This window comes from Erythrolamprus reginae, chromosome 1 (genome assembly GCF_031021105.1).
Source record: "Erythrolamprus reginae isolate rEryReg1 chromosome 1, rEryReg1.hap1, whole genome shotgun sequence".
NCBI lineage: Eukaryota > Metazoa > Chordata > Lepidosauria > Squamata > Dipsadidae > Erythrolamprus > Erythrolamprus reginae.
In genome coordinates this window covers 145784515-145805297 of record NC_091950.1, presented here as the reverse complement: position 1 = coordinate 145805297, position 20783 = coordinate 145784515, and the positions used below count along the sequence as shown (strand labels likewise).

The 20783-nt window shown below is 42.8% G+C and overlaps 1 protein-coding gene across 3 annotated transcripts in view; it reads right to left on the bottom strand.

The window, feature by feature from the left end:
* Positions 1–618: 618 nt before the first annotated feature.
* The window catches only part of SPTB (spectrin beta, erythrocytic), a 150971-nt gene continuing 130806 nt past the window's right edge, over positions 619–20783 (bottom strand). For all 3 annotated transcript variants that reach the window (XM_070728312.1, XM_070728320.1, XM_070728342.1), the window contains 4 exons: positions 9458–9723; positions 8879–9052; positions 5383–5425; positions 619–4069 (listed from right to left, as the gene is read on the bottom strand). In XM_070728312.1, the coding sequence (XP_070584413.1) occupies positions 3902–4069; positions 5383–5425; positions 8879–9052; positions 9458–9723 (651 nt within the window). In that variant the 3' untranslated portion in view covers positions 619–3901. The remainder of the gene's footprint in view (positions 4070–5382; positions 5426–8878; positions 9053–9457; positions 9724–20783) is intronic.

Sequence of the window (20783 nt, the reverse complement as noted above, 5' to 3'; positions counted from 1 at the left end):
TGAGTGTCATAAAAACACCACAACTTAGTAAAAATATGTTAGTATCCTTTCCTTTGTATTGAGATAATGGATCATTTAAGCATACTGTTCCCATCATGGTTTAACGCACACACACAACCATAGCATACTGTTCCCATCATGGTTTAATGCACACACAACCATAGCATACTGTTCCCATCATGGTTTAACGCACACACACAACCATAGCATACTGTTTCCATCGTGGTTTAATGCACACACACAACCATAGCATACTGTTCCCATTGTGGTTTAACGCACACACACAACCATAGCATACTGTTCCCATCATGGTTTAACGCACACACACAACCATAGCATACTGTTCCCATTGTGGTTTAACGCACACACACAACCATAGCATACTGTTCCCATCATGGTTTAATGCACACACAACCATAGCATACTGTTTCCATCGTGGTTTAACGCATACACACAACCATAGCATACTGTTTCCATCGTGGTTTAATGCACACACAACCATAGCATACTGTTCCCATTGTGGTTTAATGCACACACACAACCATAGCATACTGTTCCCATCGTGGTTTAACACACACACACACACACACACACACACACAAAATCACAGAGCCAGGAAAAGCTTATTGGTTCATTTATTAGAAAAAAAAATGTTAAATTGCTTCTGAAGCACATTCTGAAGCTTTAGCTCTTTTCTCTGGACAGTGGAAGCACATTGGAAGCAGGCAGAATGTGATGCCTAGCTGTGAAAAGAGGATAAACTCCAGCCCTCGGGTCCTGTAGGGGAGGCCTTGGGCTACTTCAGCTATTGGCACTCTGAAGTATATATTATATTCTGGGCCTGGTCACATGGCATTCCCTTCTGACATGGTCTGACTTGCCTAAGTGGGATTGTGAAAAGAAGTTGAATGAAGAAGAAAAAGCCCAGATAAGGCTGCCAATCACCAGGCAGGAAATGGATCCTATGGGATAACGCCAATGCTTTTGGTCTGTTGATAGGGAAGAGCCTATTGCTGTAAGTCAACTCTACCTGAACGCCTACAAGCCGAGAGATTTGTGATGGGTTCAGAAGCCCAGTTCATGACAGATTAAACAAACAGGATGGAAGAAAATGCACCTAAGGAATACAGCCGCTTCCTATAAGCAGGTGGTACAGTGCAGGGCAGTGGTCCTCGTAAAGCAGGAATAGCCTCAAAGAGTATCTTAGTCATGTTTTTTATTTCAGTTATCCGAAAATGGGCAGTGCACTACAAGTTTAAACTCGGGAGTGACAGGTGAAAATGTCCTCCAAGAAAGCAATGAGGATGATGGCACTTCTCTCTTGCTGTACATGTTCCCACTAAGTGCTAAAATGTACGAGTGAAATGCATTTAAAGCAAAATGTTCAATAAAAACTCATGGTGACTTTTTGCAAATGAATCAGTTGAGCACATGCCAATCTTAAAGAACACTTTGAATATAAAAAAAAAACAAATTTGCTGAATCTGTATCATTCCTTTCCTCTTGCCTGAGAATAGCTTTACATCAGGTAAAAACAAACAAACACTATAGTGAAATTACAACCCCGTGCTTCCTTTCTTTGGCTTAACTTGATATGTGCTCTAGTAAAAGTGTGCTGATTAGAATAACTTTTCCCCCCCTATAAGCATATATTGGAAGAGCAGAGAAGAGCACTTTCTTCCTGTATCCTGATACGGATTAAGATCAAAAGTGCCCTTAATCCAGAAGTGACTGGGAATAAGCAGACTTGAATTCTTGACTGGAGGGGAATAACACCGCAAATAACACCGCTCAATTTATTGAGCCCATGTATTCACAGTGACTTGTTTTATTTGACTTACTAACTCAAAGTTAGTTTGGTATTTTATGATGCCTTATATAAGGTTAGGTAGCCTTCATATTATAAATTAGTAGCTTTCTGTGCCTCCTAAACATACACTGGGAGAAAGTTGGCCGTATGCTTCAGAATAATTTTGGAAGGGAAAATTCACAATACAGATCATTATATTACTATCATTTTAAAAAATAAATCACACTAGTGTGTCAAATAGTAGTTTTGATCTTCCCATTGCGTTAGTAGGAGTTTACAATCCAGGCAATTTGGAAGCGCACAGCATTTTGAGATACAACAAAAAGGAACTGAAGAATCTAAAACCTTGGTTCTTTGGACCTCTATCCACAATAATTTCAATTTATAGTAAGCAAAGAGATGGTTCCCCCTCGCACAGTCTTTTTAGCTGTAAAACTCAACTTGCAGCATTCTTTCAAGTAAGAAAAACCCAGCTCCTTCTGCGCATGGTGCTTATTGAATCTGCTCACTCCAGAAGCAATAATTATGAAATGTCCCTAGGTTAAGGCACTTTTAGAATGGTATAATATCATCCCAAACCAAAAAAATATTAAGTTTAATGAGCCCTAGGGGTTGGATGTTGAAGAGAAAATTAAAAGTTTGGCCAACTTTGTAAGAACTGAAAATCCCCATCGAGAATGGCATACCTGCCAAAAGGCCATGGTAGGAGCATCGGTCCCACAGGCCTCTTAAATTCTTAATGCAACTGGATTTCAAAGGATGTTTTGCAATAAGCCATTCAGCTGAGATGCTCTTTGCCTTTGTGCTGAATTCGTGCTTTAGGTTGGGGGCTTGTGACACTTCATAAAAGGAGGGCGAGGAGTATCTAGTTTAAAGAGCCATTCACAAACATACCACAACAGACACTGCAGCAGAAGAGAGAGAAGCTGAGGCAAGCGCATGCTCAGCACAACATGTTCCGCAAGGGAACAACAGAAGAGCCATTTGCTTCTGGCAAGCTGAGCCAATACAGGACAGATGTTTTTAGAAAGCTTGTAGGCAGGCGTGGCACCTGCCTTCTAGTTGCAAAGTGTTATATACTTTGCCACAAAGAATGGAATTTAATACGAATCTCGCTAAGTAACATGGAGCAAAACCCAGCATAGGTTGGTTGCAAGTTAGGCCCACTGAACTCTCTCAATTTAGCTAGTGGGAGAAATGCATAAGTCACATTAGCTGGATTGTGCTCGTAGTGTTTCTGTAGAAAGTGAATATGATGCATATATCTACAAGGATCCCAATTCTGAATGATTTAGTGCTTAAATTTGAATATAGATAATTTAATTTTCTGGCTATACGCTGAACCTACTATGACTATTGGGGATTTTGCCTGCAGTTTATTGGGCGTAGACTGAACGGCATACTGAAAACATACTGTGCTTTATGACATGAACAACATGTGTAGTTTGATTGCAGCTCTCCACAACGTGAAGCATTTGGCCTCCAGAAACTCCCTCCTGACAATCTAACATGGTGTGCCGAAATAAGCCAGGAGCTGGGTGAAGATATGCTGCCTTTCATCTTCAGAGACAGACAGACAGAGAGAATTATTCAACTATCGTTTCTAAATCCCATGCAATGATTCTATGCCAACTGGAGATGGGAAAATCGGCTTATCGAATCCTGAGCTTTGGTAGTGATCTGGCAATACAAAGAAAAGGAAGCTGCTTCAGGACTGCATGTTTTCTTTCATCCTTTTTGGGTTGATAGAACTCATTTCCACTCCTTTTCTCTCTAACGTTCCTGAAAAGCCACACAGCATTGTTCTCTTAAGCAATGTTTTTCTGGAGTGATGTCAGACATCCAATACGCCTCTCCCAGCTCCCTTTTGGAGAACACGGCTTGTCCTGGAGCAAGGATGCTGCTTTCTTCCCTGAAACACTGGCTTTGTGCCATCTGGGGACATGTGATGAAAAGTGGGGGGGGGGGGGAGTGAGATCTGTGGGGGGGGGAACAGTGCTGGGTGGTACCAGGGATATCCAAGGAGACCCACGCATGCAGTTTTTTCACTATGCATCTTTGCACACAGGCATCTGACTTGGAGGCAAGTGGCTACTTCTTTTTGGGGAAAAAGCTAAATCTCTTCTCTTTGTCTTTCTTGGTCAGGTTCACATCTGTGGTGGTAATGGGAGGCAGAGGGAGACTCTGAGCCTTGGATTTAATGCTTTGGGAGTCGATTATTGCTGTGCTGAATCCCAGGAGCCAGGTGTGCATCTCATCCTGTGCAACAGAAACAAAAAGACAATGCAAATAAACAAAAAAACCTCCAAACCCCAGGATTACCCATTTCATAGAAACATAGAAGATTGACGGCAGAAAAAGACTTAATGGTCCATCTAGTCTGCCCTTATACTATTTCCTGTATTTTATCTTAGGATGGATATATGTTTATCCCAGGCGTGTTTAAATTCAGTTACTGTGAATTTACCAACCACGTCTGCTGGAAGTTTGTTCCAAGCATCTACTCTTTCAGTAAAATAATATTTTCTCACGTTGCTTCTGATCTTTCGCCCAACTGACCTCAGATTGTGCCTCCTTGTTCTTGTGTTCACTTTCCTATTAAAAACACTTCCCTCCTGAACCTTATTTAAGTTTCAGTTAAAATTTCAGTTGCAAGATGCTACCCTCGGCAAAAATGCTGTCACTGATGGTTCAAAAAAATGTAATTATACTAAGAAATGAGTTTGTATTTAATACACGAGTCTGATCATTCCCTCACAAATGCTCCAAAAGCACTGTAAAGTTGTAAACACCCCCCCAAGGAGCTAGAATAGGAATGAAAATTGAGGGAAATGAAGGAAAGCAAAATGCTAAAATTGAACAACAGCTAAGAAATTACCTGCAATGAGAATGACTGAAGTATATAATGCACAGAGCAATTCTAGGCACACTTACCTAGCAGTGAATTGGAATCTACTGCATAAGAACCTACTTTTGACTGACTGACTGAATAAAGCAGGTTTATTCAACCTGCTTTTGAATCAGAAAATGATAAAACCCAAAGAGAGACCTTCTTCCTGCTCCCTTTTTATTTGAAATCAAGCTCCAGAGTGGAATTATATAAATTTATTTTATGTTCTTCCTCTGCTGATGCTGGTCCATAGAAATTGCAGATTGAAGAAGCCACCTGGTGTTTTTCAAGAAGAAAAATGGGCTAAACATATTTGAAATAAATGAATATACTCATTTCCTATTACCAAAGCTTCAGAGAATAGAACACTGCAGAGCTGCTCATCTTTGGTAGTTTATCAAAATAGAGAAGCAGTCCGGAGGGGGGGGGGGGGGGAGAGAAGCAGGCAGAGAATCAACAAAAAGAGCAACACCACTTATTTGAGTGTTCTCTTTTCCAGAGCTGTCCCTTGATATTTAGCTCTAATCATTCAGAAGGAAGTTTAAATCTATTTTGCCTCCCTCCTATTCAAGTAGCTATGTCCAATTGGCTTTGACACTATCAATATTATTTGATTAGGCACACCCTTAATCATGCTATATAGTCCATAGTTCAATATGTGAGAAAAAAAATATGCAATTACCTCATCTTTGCCATGGAAGAGCCATTCACTCCCATTGCTGAGTCTGCAAAAGATAACAATTTGAAAATATTGCAGGACACATACATAATGTTTGCACTTCGATTGTGCAGATTGAATATTCTCAGCTGGAGAATATACCTAAATAGAGAACGTTACATAGTTTAACAAACATTTAAGGTTTTGGAAGATACCAAAATACAGTGGTACCTCAAGATACGAACCCCTCGTCTTACGAACAACCCGAGATACGAACCCGGGGTTCAGAAAATGTTTGCCTCTTCTTACGAACTTTTTTCGTCTTACGAACGCCAAACCCGAACTTCCGGGTTCGGCGTTCAGGAGGCTGCTGGGAAGCCCCCTGGCTGTTTTAAAAGGTGACAGCTTCCCAGCAGCCTCCCGAACCCAGAACTTTTGCCGAACTTCCGAGTTCGGCGTTCGGGAGGCTGCTGGGAAGACCCGCAGCCCGGCTGTCACCTTTTAAAACAGCCGGGGGGCTTCCCAGCAGCCTCCCGAAAGCCGAACCTGGAAGTTCGGGTTTGGCGTTCGGCTTCGGGAGGCTGCTGGGAAGCCCCCCCCCCCCCCGGCTGTTTTAAAAGGTGACAGCTGGGGGGCGGCGGTTTTTTGCGGGGGGGGGTCCCCCCTGCACGGATTAATGGATTTTACATTGTTTTCTATGGGAAACAATGTTTCGTCTTACGAACTTTTCGTCTTATGAACCTGGAACCAATTAGGTTCGTAAGACGAGGTATTACTGTATCTGATTCAGTCATGTCAGTTTTAAAGCCAACCGCCATTCTTTGTCTTTCCTCAAGAAACCACCTGCTTCTGGCAAATCTGTACAGAATCTACAATGAGGAGCAGCAACAGCAGCAGCAGCAGGCGTGTTTTATGGGCAAAATGCTGCAGAGCGACCTTTCCAAAATTATTATTATTATTATTATTATTATTATTATTATTATTATTATTATTATTATTATTATTAATTGGATTTGTATGCCGCCCCTCTCCGCAGACTCCGGGCGGCTAACAACAATGATTAAAAAACAGCATGTAACAATCCAATTAATAAAACAACTAAAAACCCTTATAGTAAAACCAAACATACACACAAACATACCATGCATAACTTGCAATGGCCTAGGGGGGAAAGAATATCTTAACTCCCCCATGCTTAGCGATATAGGTGGGTCTTGAGTAATTTGCGAAAGACAAGGAGGGTGGGGGCCATTCTAATCTCTGGGGGGAGTTGATTCCCGAGGGCCGGGGCCGCCACAGAGAAGGCTCTTCCCCTGGGGCCCGCCAAATGACATTGTTTGGTCGATGGGACCCGGAGAAGGCCAACTCTTTGGGACCTTATTGGCCGCTGGGATTCATGCGGTAGAAGGCGGTTCCGGAGGTATTCTGGTCCAATGCCATGAAGGGCTTTAAAGGTCATTACCAACACTTTGAATTGTGACCGGAAACCGATCGGCAGCCAGTGCAGGCCACGGAGTGTTGCAGAAACGTGGGCGAATCTAGGGAGCCTCACAATGGCTCTCGCGGCCATATTCTGCACGATCTGAAGTTTCCGAACACTTTTCAAAGGTAGCCCCATGTAGAGAGTGTTGCAGTAATCGAACCTCGAGGTGATGAGGGCATGAATGACTCCCTGTCCAAATAGGGCCGCAACTGGTGCACCAGGCGAACCTGGGCAAACGCCCTCCTTGCCACAGCCACAAAAGGGCTGAGGAAATGTGGCTCAGTGTAAAGGATAAATAAAGATATAAAAATAAGAGGATCCAAATTGAGTAAAAATGTTCCCGTTGGTTATAAAGGTTGATGAGGGTGGAGGGTAAAGGATCTTTGGAAAGTACTGACCCCAGGGTTGAAAAGAAGGTATTGGGACCTTTGAGAAAGGAATTGAGAAACAAAATGTGAATAGTTAACTCCTTTTTATGCATCTATGGAATGACCACGTTTGAAATATTGTATATAACTGTACTGTATATAATTCTGACCGTAACAAAACAAACTTTGATGAGCTGAAAAAGTTGCAGGAAAAGACAGTGAAAATTATGATTTTAAAATGACATTTGACATAAGACTGCAACTTAAGGTTAAGATTGTCTACAGCCATTATAATTAGATGCTGCTTCCAGGACTGAAGGAAATGCCAACTGAAAAATCAGCAGGAAAAACATTATCCTCGTGTCCACTGTCCGTGTGGGAAGGAAGCCTTGGATTAGAGAAAACCTCAGTCAGTTCCAATGACATCTTTTTTTCTAAAGTTTTCTTTAGCACACTTGTTTTATTGATTATGAGTAAACATTCTCCAGGAATAAAGACTTTCAGAATAACTTTTGTTCAAAAGCATGTATCTGCCTAGTGTAAACGGTATCTTCTCTCTGATAAAACTTATTTTTTAAATTTGCAAGGATCAAAATGAGCATATGCTGAAAAGCTTGCAGTACGACTCCATCCCCAATCTCTGAGTGCACGCTCCAAAACTGGCTATCAAAATATAACTGTTATTATGTCGCAAAAATAAAATATCAGGGAAATTATATTAATTTAATTGAAATTAATTAATACAATTAATTATATTAATTATAATTTAATTTCCTTCAATCTGATCTAAATCAGCTATTGTGGTCATGCTGAGTTGTGGAAAGCAATCCCTTGGGTGCTTTTAAATTAAGGACTAAAAAGGTAGTGTACTCTGAGTTTACTTTTATGACAGTTCCTGCTCTTACAAAACAGCGGGCATCCTTCTGTTGTGGTTAGCTCTGGCCCAGCTCCTGCCCCAAGGACTGTGGATGTGGGGAAGACATCCACATGCTGCAGGCCTGTTTTGCCCCCCCCCCCCCGGTGGAATCTGATGATGAAGGCTCCTCTGACCAAGAAGACATGAGTGACAGGGAGGAGGAGAGTGTGGCAGACAGCTCAGAAGGAGATCAATTATCTAGCTCCTCCTTGGATTCAGAACAAGAGTTAATGATACAGCCACGCATGCAGAGAGCGATGCATAGGCAACAACAACTGAGAGATTATTATCAAAGAAAATGAGGCCACCTGTGGTTGGGTGGGGCTGTGGTAATTAGTGAGGCTGCTATAAAGAGCAGCCTGTGGGTTTGGCCATTGTGGAGGATTATCTGATCGTTGTGTTTTGTGCCTGCTTTGCTGCGTTTGACCTTTTGTGTCCTGATTTTTCCCCACTTTGAAACTAAACCAGAGCAAAGTGTGTTTCACTTTGTGAAAGAAGAAGGACTGTGAATTGCCTCACAGCTGCAAGCTAAGTATCACAGAACTGATAAGGGACTTGTACAAATTACCAGTTTGTTTGGAGACGAGTGCTCTTTGCTATACAAAAAGAGGGCTTGGTTTAAGTGAATTTTCATTATAAAGAACATTGTTTTGAATTTTCAAACGTGTGTGTGTCTGAAATTTGTACCTGTGAATTTTTGGGAGGATTCTACCAGAGAGCCCGACAGAACACCTTCGAGGCAGCCTGCCTTACCTCAGCTTGAAGACATGTTTCTTCTTCTTGTAATCTGCAGCTACTTCACAGAGGGCATTCTTCAGCCGGAAAGGCTCCTCCCCATGGTAAGGCACACCTAAAGCCAAGCTCTTGGCATCCTTATAGAAGGTCAGCTCACTGTTCCTGAGCATGCAGTATAATGTATTCCAGGACCTAGCCCAAAGGAAAAAAATATATACAGATCACATGACCTTTAAGCCACCACTGGTCACAAATGTCAAGCCACTCCCTCCTGGTCACATGGCTGGCAAGCCACCCCCACTCAGTCACATGACCATCAAGCCACACCCACAAAATAAGCCACGCCCACAGTGTGGCAGCAGAAATTTTAGCGGCCCATCATTGATGGATGAGATATATTCCGATCTACAGACTTAATGATATTGGTGCTATTACTTATACATATTTATCCTTTGCCCTAAAATGCTGTGAATTCATAGGAGCCGATACTTTCTGCAGAAAGCAACAAAAAAGATCAGAGAGAGAGATGGAGCGCAATATTGAAATTATTCCAATATTGGATTTGAAAACAGATCAGAAAGCAACAATGGTATGTACCTGTTGGAAGCCCTCTTGTTAGGTGCCTCTAGGTCATGCTTTCGCCCCAAGTAACCCTCAAGTTGTACATTGTGAGATTTATCCATCTGTGCTGGGAGGGTTGCTGTCTCATCAATTTCACTCACAGGAGTGGTCTGGACTACTTTAAAAAGAGATTCCTTTGTGGACAGTTCTTCAGTGTCCACGTTGATATCTGTCTCAGGCAGTTTGTCTTCAGGAAGCTCTTCTGGGCCTATGTCATGACCTGTTTCATCGTCTTGCGCCTGCTGTAAACATGAATAGGAGAGAAAGTTGACGTAAAACTAGAAGCAATGCTGGGATTAGGGATTAAGAATGATCCAGGCCATTTCTCTAAAGACCCTAATTCTTCACGTTATCCCAAATAGGTTGTTATGACTGTACACTTGTTTCAGACAATAAATATTTCAGAAAATTCCCTCCTTTGCCTGAGTCGATTCATATGGAATATTATTAGTCCAAACCTGAGAATTGTTCAAGATTACTCTCTCTTTAGGATACTGGATTGCAATGTACTGTACTGGATTTTAAATCAGGGTAGAAACACTTAAAATATGCTCCATTGCCAAAGCATCTTTTTCAAATATTATGAAATCATCTTTATTCTTTCTGATAACCCTTGAATAGCATGACAAATCTTACTACTATGAGAGGAGACAAGCTTGTAATTCCTCCATATATAGAAGCATTGTTGCTCTATGACTAAGTCCCCATTTGCATCTTAAATAAAATATCATAGCAGAAGAAAAAGGTTGCTTAGGTATATTCCTATATCCCCATGACGCTCATTCTTGCCCGAGTGAGAGAAGCCATCAGTAAACTCCAATAGGTTCAAGATTTATAAAATCTAATCAATCTGGAATTCCCTAGGATGGAAACAACTGGTATTAGAATAGAACAGAACAGAATAGAACAAATATTTTTATTGGCCGTGTGTGATTGGATGCACAAGCAATCCTATCATATTAGGAACCAGTCAATATAAATATTAGTCACTTTAAGTTGGTGCAGCATAACTTTTCTCCTTGTGCCAAGATACACTGCTCTATTGTCATTTGTTTCATGTTTTTCCTCTATGCAAAGAGGGACATATCCACAGCAGCTTTCTGCAGTCAACTTTTATTTATTTTATTTATTTATTTATTCAATTTTTATGCTGCCCTTCTCCTTAGACTCAGGGCGGCTTACAACATGTTAGCAATAGCACTTTTTAACAGAGCCAGCTTATTGCCCCCAACAATCTGGGTCCTCATTTTACCCACCTCAGAAGGATGGAACTTTTTGGTGAACTTCTTCATGATTAACTCATCTGAAAGAAACTCATGTATGCTAAAGCAGGAGAGCCATCTCCTGTAGACCTTTCGGGCTCACACAAACTTGGACTGAGCGAACAGCTTCATTCTCCGTGCTCTCCCTCCCCAGTGTTTTGGTAAGCTTTGCTGGAGTGCAGCTTCATGCAATGTGGCGAAAGATAGTGACTGATGCCCCTCCCCATTCCAATCAGTTTCTGATGAATTTGAAGGGGTTATAGCATGTTTACTGCACCAGATAAATTTAGAAATTATTTTATTTATTTTAGCAAAGAACGATTTGTTTAATTGTATTGGTGCCGTTTGGAAGAGATAGAGCCACCTTGGAAGTATATTAGACTTTATTGTATTGATCCTTCCCATTAAGGATAAATTTAACTTTGACCATTTTTCTAAGTCTTCTTTTGTTTTTGTTAATAATTTCATATAATTTAGTTCTTTCAGTGAAGAATACCTTGTCGTAAACCAAATCCCTAGATATTTAAATTTTTTTTCTATTTGAAAACCTGTTTCTTTTATTAATACAGTGAACCCTCGAGTTTCGCGTCCTCAAGTATCGCGAAAGGGCTATTTCGCGAGTTTTCAACCCGGAAGTAAACTCCACCATCTGCGCATGCGTGCCCTTCCACGCATGCGTAGATGGTGGAGTTTCCCCGCCGGGCAGAGGCTTCCCTGGGTCTTCCCCCTTCCCCCAGAGGCTTCCCTGGGACACCCCAGCTCCGCTCCCCAGCTGGGAAGCGGCCCCAGCAACAGCGTGGGCGGGCGGGCGGTGCCCGCGCGCTTGGGGACATCCCAGCTCCGCTCCCCAGCTGGGAAGCGGATCTAGGGAGTCCCCACCGCGCGCGTGTTGCTGGGGAAAGCGCGCGCGCTTGGGGACATCCCAGCTCCGCTCCCCAGCTGGGAAGCGGATCTAGGGAGTCCCCACCGCGCGCGCGTTGCTGGGGAAAGCGCGCGCGCTTGGGGACATCCCAGCTTCGCTCCCCAGCTGGGAAGCGGATCTAGGGAGTCCCCACCGCGCGCGCGTTGCTGGGGAAAGCGCGCGCGCTTGGGGACATCCCAGCTTCGCTCCCCAGCTGGGAAGCGGATCTAGGGAGTCCCCACCGCGCGCGCGTTGCTGGGGAAAGCGCGCGCGCTTGGGGACATCCCAGCTTCGCTCCCCAGCTGGGAAGCGGATCTAGGGAGTCCCCACCGCGCGCGTGTTGCTGGGGAAAGCGCGCGCGCTTGGGGACATCCCAGCTCCGCTCCCCAGCTGGGAAGCGGATCTAGGGAGTCCCCACCGCGCGCGCGTTGCTGGGGAAAGCGCGCGCGCTTGGGGACATCCCAGCTTCGCTCCCCAGCTGGGAAGCGGATCTAGGGAGTCCCCACCGCGCGCGCGTTGCTGGGGAAAGCGCGCGCGCTTGGGGACATCCCAGCTTCGCTCCCCAGCTGGGAAGCGGATCTAGGGAGTCCCCACCGCGCGCGCGTTGCTGGGGAAAGCGCGTGCGCTTGGGGACATCCCAGCTTCGCTCCCCAGCTGGGAAGCGGATCTAGGGAGTCCCCACCGCGCGCGCGTTGCTGGGGAAAGCGCACGCGCTTGGGGACATCCCAGCTTCGCTCCCCAGCTGGGAAGCGGATCTAGGGAGTCCCCACCGCGCGCGCGTTGCTGGGGAAAGCGCGCGCGCGTTGCTGGGGAAAGCGCGCGCGCTTGGGGACATCCCAGCTTCGCTCCCCAGCTGGGAAGCGGATCTAGGGAGTCCCCACCGCGCGCGCGTTGCTGGGGAAAGCGCGCGCGCGTTGCTGGGGAAAGCGCGCGCGCTTGGGGACATCCCAGCTTCGCTCCCCAGCTGGGAAGCGGATCTAGGGAGTCTCCACCCGCGCGCACCCCAGGCGCGAGCAGCGGGGTGGGCGGGCGAAGGGCGGGCGGCAGTGGAAGCAAAAACACCATCTGCGCACGCGCAGATGGTGTTTTTACTTCCGCACCGCTACTTCGCTAAAAATCGATCATCGCGTGGGGTCCTGGAACGGAACCCTCGCGATGATCGAGGGTTCACTGTAATTTGTTTAAATCTTGGTTACAATTCTTGGTTAATATTTTAGTTTTATTCCTATTTATTTTTAAGCCGGCCACTTTCCCATAGTTCTCTAATTCTTTTACTAAGTATATCATTGAGCTAACTGGGTTCTCTGAGAAGAAGACCAGATCATCAGCAAAGGCCTGTGTTTTATAAATTTGTTGTTTAATTTGGGTGCCTTGTATAGCATGTTTAAATTGGCACCAAGGATGTAGAGATTACTGTAGTTGCTCTTCAGTGTGGTAGCTTTGTAGATTAGCTTTAAGATTAGTTGCCAACTAGGAGGTACCTGATCAGATGATCTGCTCATGTCCCCATCAGCTTTCTGTGGAGTTTTTGTTTTCTTCTCTATCTGAAAGGATAGAGGCATATCTTTGTACATTTAAGTGTTTGTGCATGAAAACAAAAAGTGGCTTGTTTGTAAGAAAGAGGGTGCTATCTACAGCTAGCTGACAAGTGGATGTTACAAACAATGTCGGTTGGCGGGCCCCAGGGGAAGAGCCTTCTCTGTGGCGGCACCAGCTCTCTGGAACCAACTCCCCCCGGAGATTAGAACTGCCCCTACTCTTCCTGCCTTCCGTAAACTCCTTAAAACCCACCTTTGCCGTCAGGCATGGGGGAACTGAAACATCTCCCCCTGGGCACGTTTAATTTATACATGGTATGCTTGTGTGTGTGTCTGTTAGTATGTGGGGTTTTTAAATCTTTAAATATTTTAATTAATTGGATTATTTATGATTTGTTTCACTTGTTGTGAGCCGCCCCGAGTCTTCGGAGACGGGCGGCATACAAATCCAAATAATTAATAAATAAATAAATAAAATAAATAAATAAATGGTGCCTTATTTTATTGGCAATTAATCTAATACATTTAATACTTTTTATAAAACTTGGACTGGCGATTTTTCCAGGGTGTACATACCAGGGGTGATTTCCACTTACCTCTCCTACCGGTTCTCATTGTGTCAAAGTAAGTTACATCAGGGAAATGACCCTATTAGATTTGTTACTATGTACTGTTTTTACCATTGTTGTGAGCCGCCCCGAGTCTACGGAGAGGGGCGGCATATAAATCCAATAAATCTAATCTAATCTAATCTAATCTAATCTATGCGCATGTGCAGAAGTTTTTGCACATGCTCAGAAGGTTTTTTGGAAGCCGCTTTCAAGGAACAGCGATCAGAGGACTGGTTCGGGGGGTGGGGGGGGGTGGCCAGCCGGCCATCACTGCTGGTTCAGCAAGCAGGGGCAAATTTCTGCCACCCGTTCAGGAAAACCAGTCCGAACCGGCAGCAATGCACCATTGGTACACACACACAGCTTGTATCTATGCATATGTATGTAATATGCACACATTCAGAAAGGGGGGTTTTCCATTAGTGATTTAATCTACAGTTTGCAACCCTAGGTTGACAAAAAGAGAATACTGGGCTTTGCAAGGATTTCTTTCTGTGCTTATAGTTTTCTTTGACTGCCCTCCCTTTTCAGAAGAAATCATCTTAAATTCATGGTCATTTTCCTCTCAGATAAATACAGCTGATATTCTGAAATGTAACGTTCCATTAAATAACACTAGACTGCTATGCCTTGCATGAAGGAAAAAAAGATCTTGCACATAATGCACCATGAATGACTGAATGATTGAATGTTTCTAGGTTTTTAAGAGGGCTGTTGATTGTTTTTATATTTACTTGATAATGTAATTTTTATAATTGTTTTTTATATGTTGTTAGCCGCCCAGAGTCCACTGGAATTAGACAGCATATAAACAATAAACAATAAAAACCGAATAAAAATTTAATTGAGAGTCCTTCTAATGCTAATTTTCTACACTGGTAAATTGATGGCGCAATCATGTGGTTGTGCTACCTATACCACACTTTTTTTTCTGACTAGAGGTTAATTCAAAGTGTTGGTTATGACCTATAAAGCCCTTCATGGCACCGGACCAGAATATCTCCGGGACCGCCTTCTGCCGCACGAATCCCAGCGACCGGTTAGGTCCCACAGAGTTGGCCTTCTCCGGGTCCCGTCGACTAAACAATGTCATTTGGCGGGACCCAGGAGAAGAGCCTTCTCTGTGGCGGCCCCGACCCTCTGGAACCAGCTTCCCCCAGATATCAGAGTTGCCCCCCACCCTCCTTGCCTTCCGCAAGCTCCTTAATACCCACCTCTGTCGTCAGGCATGGGGGAATTGAAATTTTTTTTTCTCCCTTCCCCCTAGGCTTATAGAATTTATACATGGTATGCTTGTTGGTATGATTGGTCTCTTAAATTGGGGTTTTTTAGATTACCTTTTAAGATTAGATTTGTTACATTGTTTTTTATTGTTGTTAGTCGCCCCGAGTCTTCGGAGACGGGCGGCATACAAATCTAAATAAACTAAACTAAACTAATTATACTACAGTGTTCCCTTGGTTTTTGCAGGTCTGAACTTCGCGAAAAGTCTATACAGTACCACAGTTTTTCAAAAAATATTATTAAAGAAATACTCATGGTTTTTTTGCACACCAAGGGTTTTCTGGGGCTGCCCGATGTACAATACTGTGCATTTTAACTCTCCTCCTCGCCCCTCCACCTCAGCCCCCCTGCTTCTTTAAAGGCTCAAGATTTTTGAAGCTTAAGAGTATTCTGCAGAAAGGAGAAGATACAGGAAGAAACATTACATGGATAAAGAGAGGACGCCTTGGAAGTAGAGCTTTCTAGGTCTCTATTAAAGATAGATAGTTCTGGCGAACTAAGTAAAGAAAGAAAAAAAATGTACAAATAAATGTTATTCTGAAGGGCTGAACAGAGTTAAAATGCAATTTTTAAAAATGCAAAGGAAAGTCCCAGTATTTTACAAGCAAGTTATGTGAAAGAGCATTAAAATGACTAAGGAGAAAGAAATAAGCAGTGAAAGAAAGAATGAGCACAATGAGCAGATGGAAACATAAAAGCTTGCAGAGGATTAAGTACCGTTCCCAGTTTCCAGAGGCTACATCAGCACCCACTGAACAAAGAGCTACAAAGACAAAAACTGACCCTGCCCTATAGGACCAGACAGCTTGCCCTGATAGAATACCTCTGCTTAAAAATGGTACAATTTGCTTTCCAAGTGTAAAAGGGATACTGACCAGGAGTGAAGAACTGACCTACCCTGTTGTGGGTCTACGACAACTCACCACACCCAACTCACCATGCAAAAAGTTTGTTTGTTTATTGTATTTCTATGCTGCCCCTCTCCGAAGACTCTAATATTGAATAAATACTGGAGTAGAATCATTAAAGAAAGGAATGCCAAAATGAAATGTGAATGACAAAAAATAAAATAGTTTTTTAACTATTTTAAATAATTAAATTGTATTGTTGAATCGTCCCTCAGCGAATTGTCCTGCGACAAGTTGTCCATGGCGAGCTGTCATCGGTGCTTAGTCCCATTCTGGTCTGTTGTTTTCTTACCCAAATGTTGGGATAGAACTGGCATTCCAATAGGGTAGATCAGTTGTGATGTATTGCAGGTCTAACACTAAATTATAATGTGGCTTTATGAGATGGGGACAAAGAGAAATAGAACATGTTTTTGGAGCAAATATTATAGACATACTATCTGTTGGGGAGGGATGATGGGAGATTGCAATTGGTTGAAGTGCAGGTAAGTAAGGACAGTTTGATGATTAGCTGGGAAAAGGAAATTAGACTTGGAGACTGAGATGAATATGTTTTTGGGAGGTTGTCATTTCTTCAAAAGTGCAGATGTGCAGCTTGGGAGTATTTCTTGATTCCCAGCCATCATTAGATTTGCAGGCGAAGGTGATGCCAAGAAGTATACTTGCACAAGTATGGCTAGTGCATGCCAGCTGTGTTTATTCTTGAGCCAGTTGTCCTTTTGCAATGTTTATCCATGCCCTCTTCACTAGTGCAACATACTGTACATCCAATTGGTGCAAAATATAGACATCTGGGTATAGAGCCATATAATGCCTGTTAATAGGCCATAGATGATCTGCAGTAGCTGCCAATTGCTTATTAGACATTATTTAAATCCTGGTTTAAAGTTTAAAACTGTAAATGTAAGAGGAACTATTTCTCCTGCTATAAACCTGTCCACTTATTTAGATCAGCAAGCAGGCCTTTTTGAAAATGTCCCATATATATAGCATATGGGAGCATTATCTTCTCTGTGTGACCCCAAGCTAAAAAACTGCATTAGTTTCCACTTTCCTGGAATTTAGAAAAATATTAAAATGTATTTTTTTTACCAAGCCTTTAACCTATTTTAGTTTTGTCTTATTCTAATTCCATTTTTCATTAGGTTTTATAATTTGCCTTTTAAATTGATGGTAGGACATAAATGGGAGTAATGGGAGACCATTCCTTGACTTAACAGAAGGCATACAACTTTTGCTGGTTTGTGAAATGTTGTTGAATGTTGCAAAAGTGGCAAAAGATTGCCAAGTCCAGAAAAAGGCGACAAATCTTTTTTGCTGGTGTAGCTGACGGTTGTGTATCTTGTACAGATAATGAAGAAAATATATCGGTTGATCACACTGCTATAGGAAAGTAAGGCCAACCCCTGAAACATTTATGATTATTTTTTCATCCTTTGTCAGAGTCACAGAATTTTACAGCAATGCAGAATCACCATCTTCTATTTGGAAACCTCCAATATTTGTCCATTGTTGATGCTGCTGCTTTTTTAACATGATAGAGGGAGTCAAAGGAAAAATTAAATTGCTGGATTTTTTTATTTTTTATTGATAGCACTTGGAGCCTGGAGGTATCCAGTGTATAAAGTGTCACTCCCCACAAAGAAATCACCTGTGCTTCTTAGTGGAAATTTGAATGCAAAGAGTTTTAAAATACTCAAATCCCCTATTGTCTTAGAGTAAATATAGAATGTAGATGATGTGTGTGCCTTCATAAATACAAGATGAAGATTTTTCATGGTTAAATAATATCTTCAGAAGTATCAACGGTGACTTTGAAAAACAATGTAAAATTTATTACTTGCATTTTCTTGGTGGTGCATGTGGAAATTTTGCACTTAGATTAACAGAATTGGAAGGGACTTTGTTGGTTATCAAGTCCAACCCCTCGCCCAACCATGAGACCTTACACCATTCCTGACAAATGGCCATCCAATCTCATTTTGAAAGCCTACAGTGATGAAGTTCCTACAGCTTTCGAAGCTGTTCCATTGGTTGATTGCTGTCAGAAAATTTCTTCTTATTTCTAGGTTGAAACTTATTTTATTTATTTGTCAAACAAGTATAGGACAGTAGTTTGTATAAACATAGAAAGTAATGATAAAAGAAGACAATAGGACAGTAGGCACAATGGTGCGCTTATGCACACCCTTTACAGACCTCTTAGAAAAGGGGATAAGTCAACTGCACACAATCTAAGGTTGAAGAGTTTGGGGAAGAAACAACAGAATCAGGTAGTGAATTTCAGGCGTTGATCACTCTTTTGCTGAAGTCGTGTTTGCTGCAGTCTGGAGCATTTTAAATTTAGTTTGGATTTATTACGTGCTTGTGTGTTGTCACGGTTGAAGGTAAAAGTAGTCATTAACAGGAAGGACATTTTGGTATATGATTTTGTGAACTATGGTTAGATCAGTTCGGAGGCGACGTAGTTGTAAATTGTCTAATTTCAGTATTTCAAGTCTGGTGGAATAAGGTACAGTATTTTGTTGCGGAATGAGGAGTGAAGGACTCTTCTTGTGAAATATTTCTAGACACTCAATTGTATTAATGTCTGATATGCAAATGAATACAGATGAGCTGTATTCTAGAATTAGTCTGACAAATGTTTTGTAAGCTCTAGTTAGCAGTTCGATGTTGCCAGAGAAGAAGCTACGTAAAATTAGATTGACAACTCTTAATGCTTTTTTGGCAATGTTGCTACAGTGGGCTCTAGGACTTAGGTCATTGGATATGAGTACTCCAAGGTCTTTGACAGAGTGAGGGTCGTCTACACGTTCATTTCCTCCACGTTTATATTTAGTATTCTGATTCTTTTTACCAATGTGTAAGACAGAGCATTTACTGATTGAGATTTGAATTTGCCAGTTGTTAGACCATTCTGCTACATGGTCAAGGTCCTTTTGAAGGGTAGCAGCGTTGTCAGTGGTATTAAATAGTTTAACATCATCCGCAAAGAGAACTCAGATTTGATACATCTGAGCTGTGGTGCTCCCCATCAGACTAAAAAAGCTAATTTATCTGCTGTAGAACGACTCTATTGGCTACATCTATGACATGTATACAAAGTACACTGTCAGGATTGCTAATAGAAGTCCCAAAACACATGTGCAAAGTCTTAGATTTGAGACAGAAGAACTCCAGAGACTGGAGATGTCTCCAGTAGAGGGCCAATGGGTGTGCCAATCAAGACAAAAGTAGGATTTGATAGGTTTTCCCATGAATGAGCCATGTGGCATTTGGAGCTAAGCAGCGGAAGAAGTATCTGGAATTTTGGATCATGCCAGGAAAGCAATATTTAACATGATGGTGGGGACAATGCAACCTCTCCCCTCTCATGGAATCCATCACTCCCCAAGGCTTATGGATGAATTGAGGAAGATGAAATGAGAGGAGACATTTAGAGTGTTACCAACACTCACCAAGGCATGAACTCCACCAAAGTGGGTTACAGCTGTTATAAAAGCAGCAAGGGCAGCAAAGCCGGTTCGGACCAGATCACCAGAACTGTTAGGGACTTGCCAGTGACCGGACGATGGCGACACAGATCCAGTTCGGTCGCTGCTGGTCCGTGAGCGCCACCATCTTTTTTTGAGAATTTTTGCCAATTTTTTCTGTGTTCAGAAGGCTTCTCCTCTTCTGCTGCTTGAAAGAGAGCCCTCCTCCTGCCCACAGGTTCATACTCACCTTTATTTCTTCACCCAAAGCACAGCTGGTCAGCTCCTCAGCTGTGTTTCGGGCTGAATCCTGCTACTGAGCATCCATGGAAGTAAAATTGCATGAGTGGGTGTGTATGTGCGTGTGCGAAACATCATGATGCAAACTGGTGGCGAAGTTAAGTGGAATCCACCAGTGGTGGTTTCCTACCGGTGCACCCCAGAGCGCCAGAGCGGTAGGAATCCACTGATGATGAAATTTTTTCCCACTGTCTCCTGGGAAGGAGCTTCTCATCTATGCTTTGGACGAAGAATAAAAATTGGTGTTAAGATGAGGGCAGGCGGGAGGACTTCTTCCAACACAGAGACAATGGGAAAAAATCGCCGAAAATTTCGTCATCAGTGAGTTCTTACCAATGTGATGCTCTGGACTGCACTGGTAGGAACCCACCCCTGGTTACAACCTTTGCAGCATCCCCATCATCATGTAATCAAAACTCAGATGTTTGGCAACTGGTTCATATTTATGACGATTGCAGTGTCCCGGGTCATGTGATCCCCTTTTACGACCTTCTACCAAGCAAAGTAAATGTGTATATATATATTTTTGTTGTTGTAACCTCCCTGAGTCCTTTGGGATTTGGCAGCATAGAAGTCGAATAAATAAGTAAGTAAATAAATAGTCAATGGGGAAGCCAAATTCACTTAACAATCAGGTAGCTAACTTATCAACTGCAAGAATTCACTTAACAACGGTGGCAAGAACGGTCGTAAAATGGGTCAAAACTCACTTAACAGTGAATGACCGAAATGACCCTAGCCATTGTGGCTGTAACTCGAGGATAATCTGTACTACTATGCCCTTATTTCATTAATAGATAGTAATCCTGTGCCCTTGTTTAGAGTAGCATGAGCCCTCTTGGGTGGGTGGGGCTCAGAGAACCTCTTACAGAGGCATGTGGAAGAATCTAGTTAACATCTGTCAAGAGTTGCTTGGACTCACTCGGGAGTTGGACATGGCCTTGTTACAGGTCCGTAGGAGATGCCTGGTGGAGGGGTGGAGGAGACTTGCTTGGTTATCTGGAGACTGAACTTATCGAACCCAA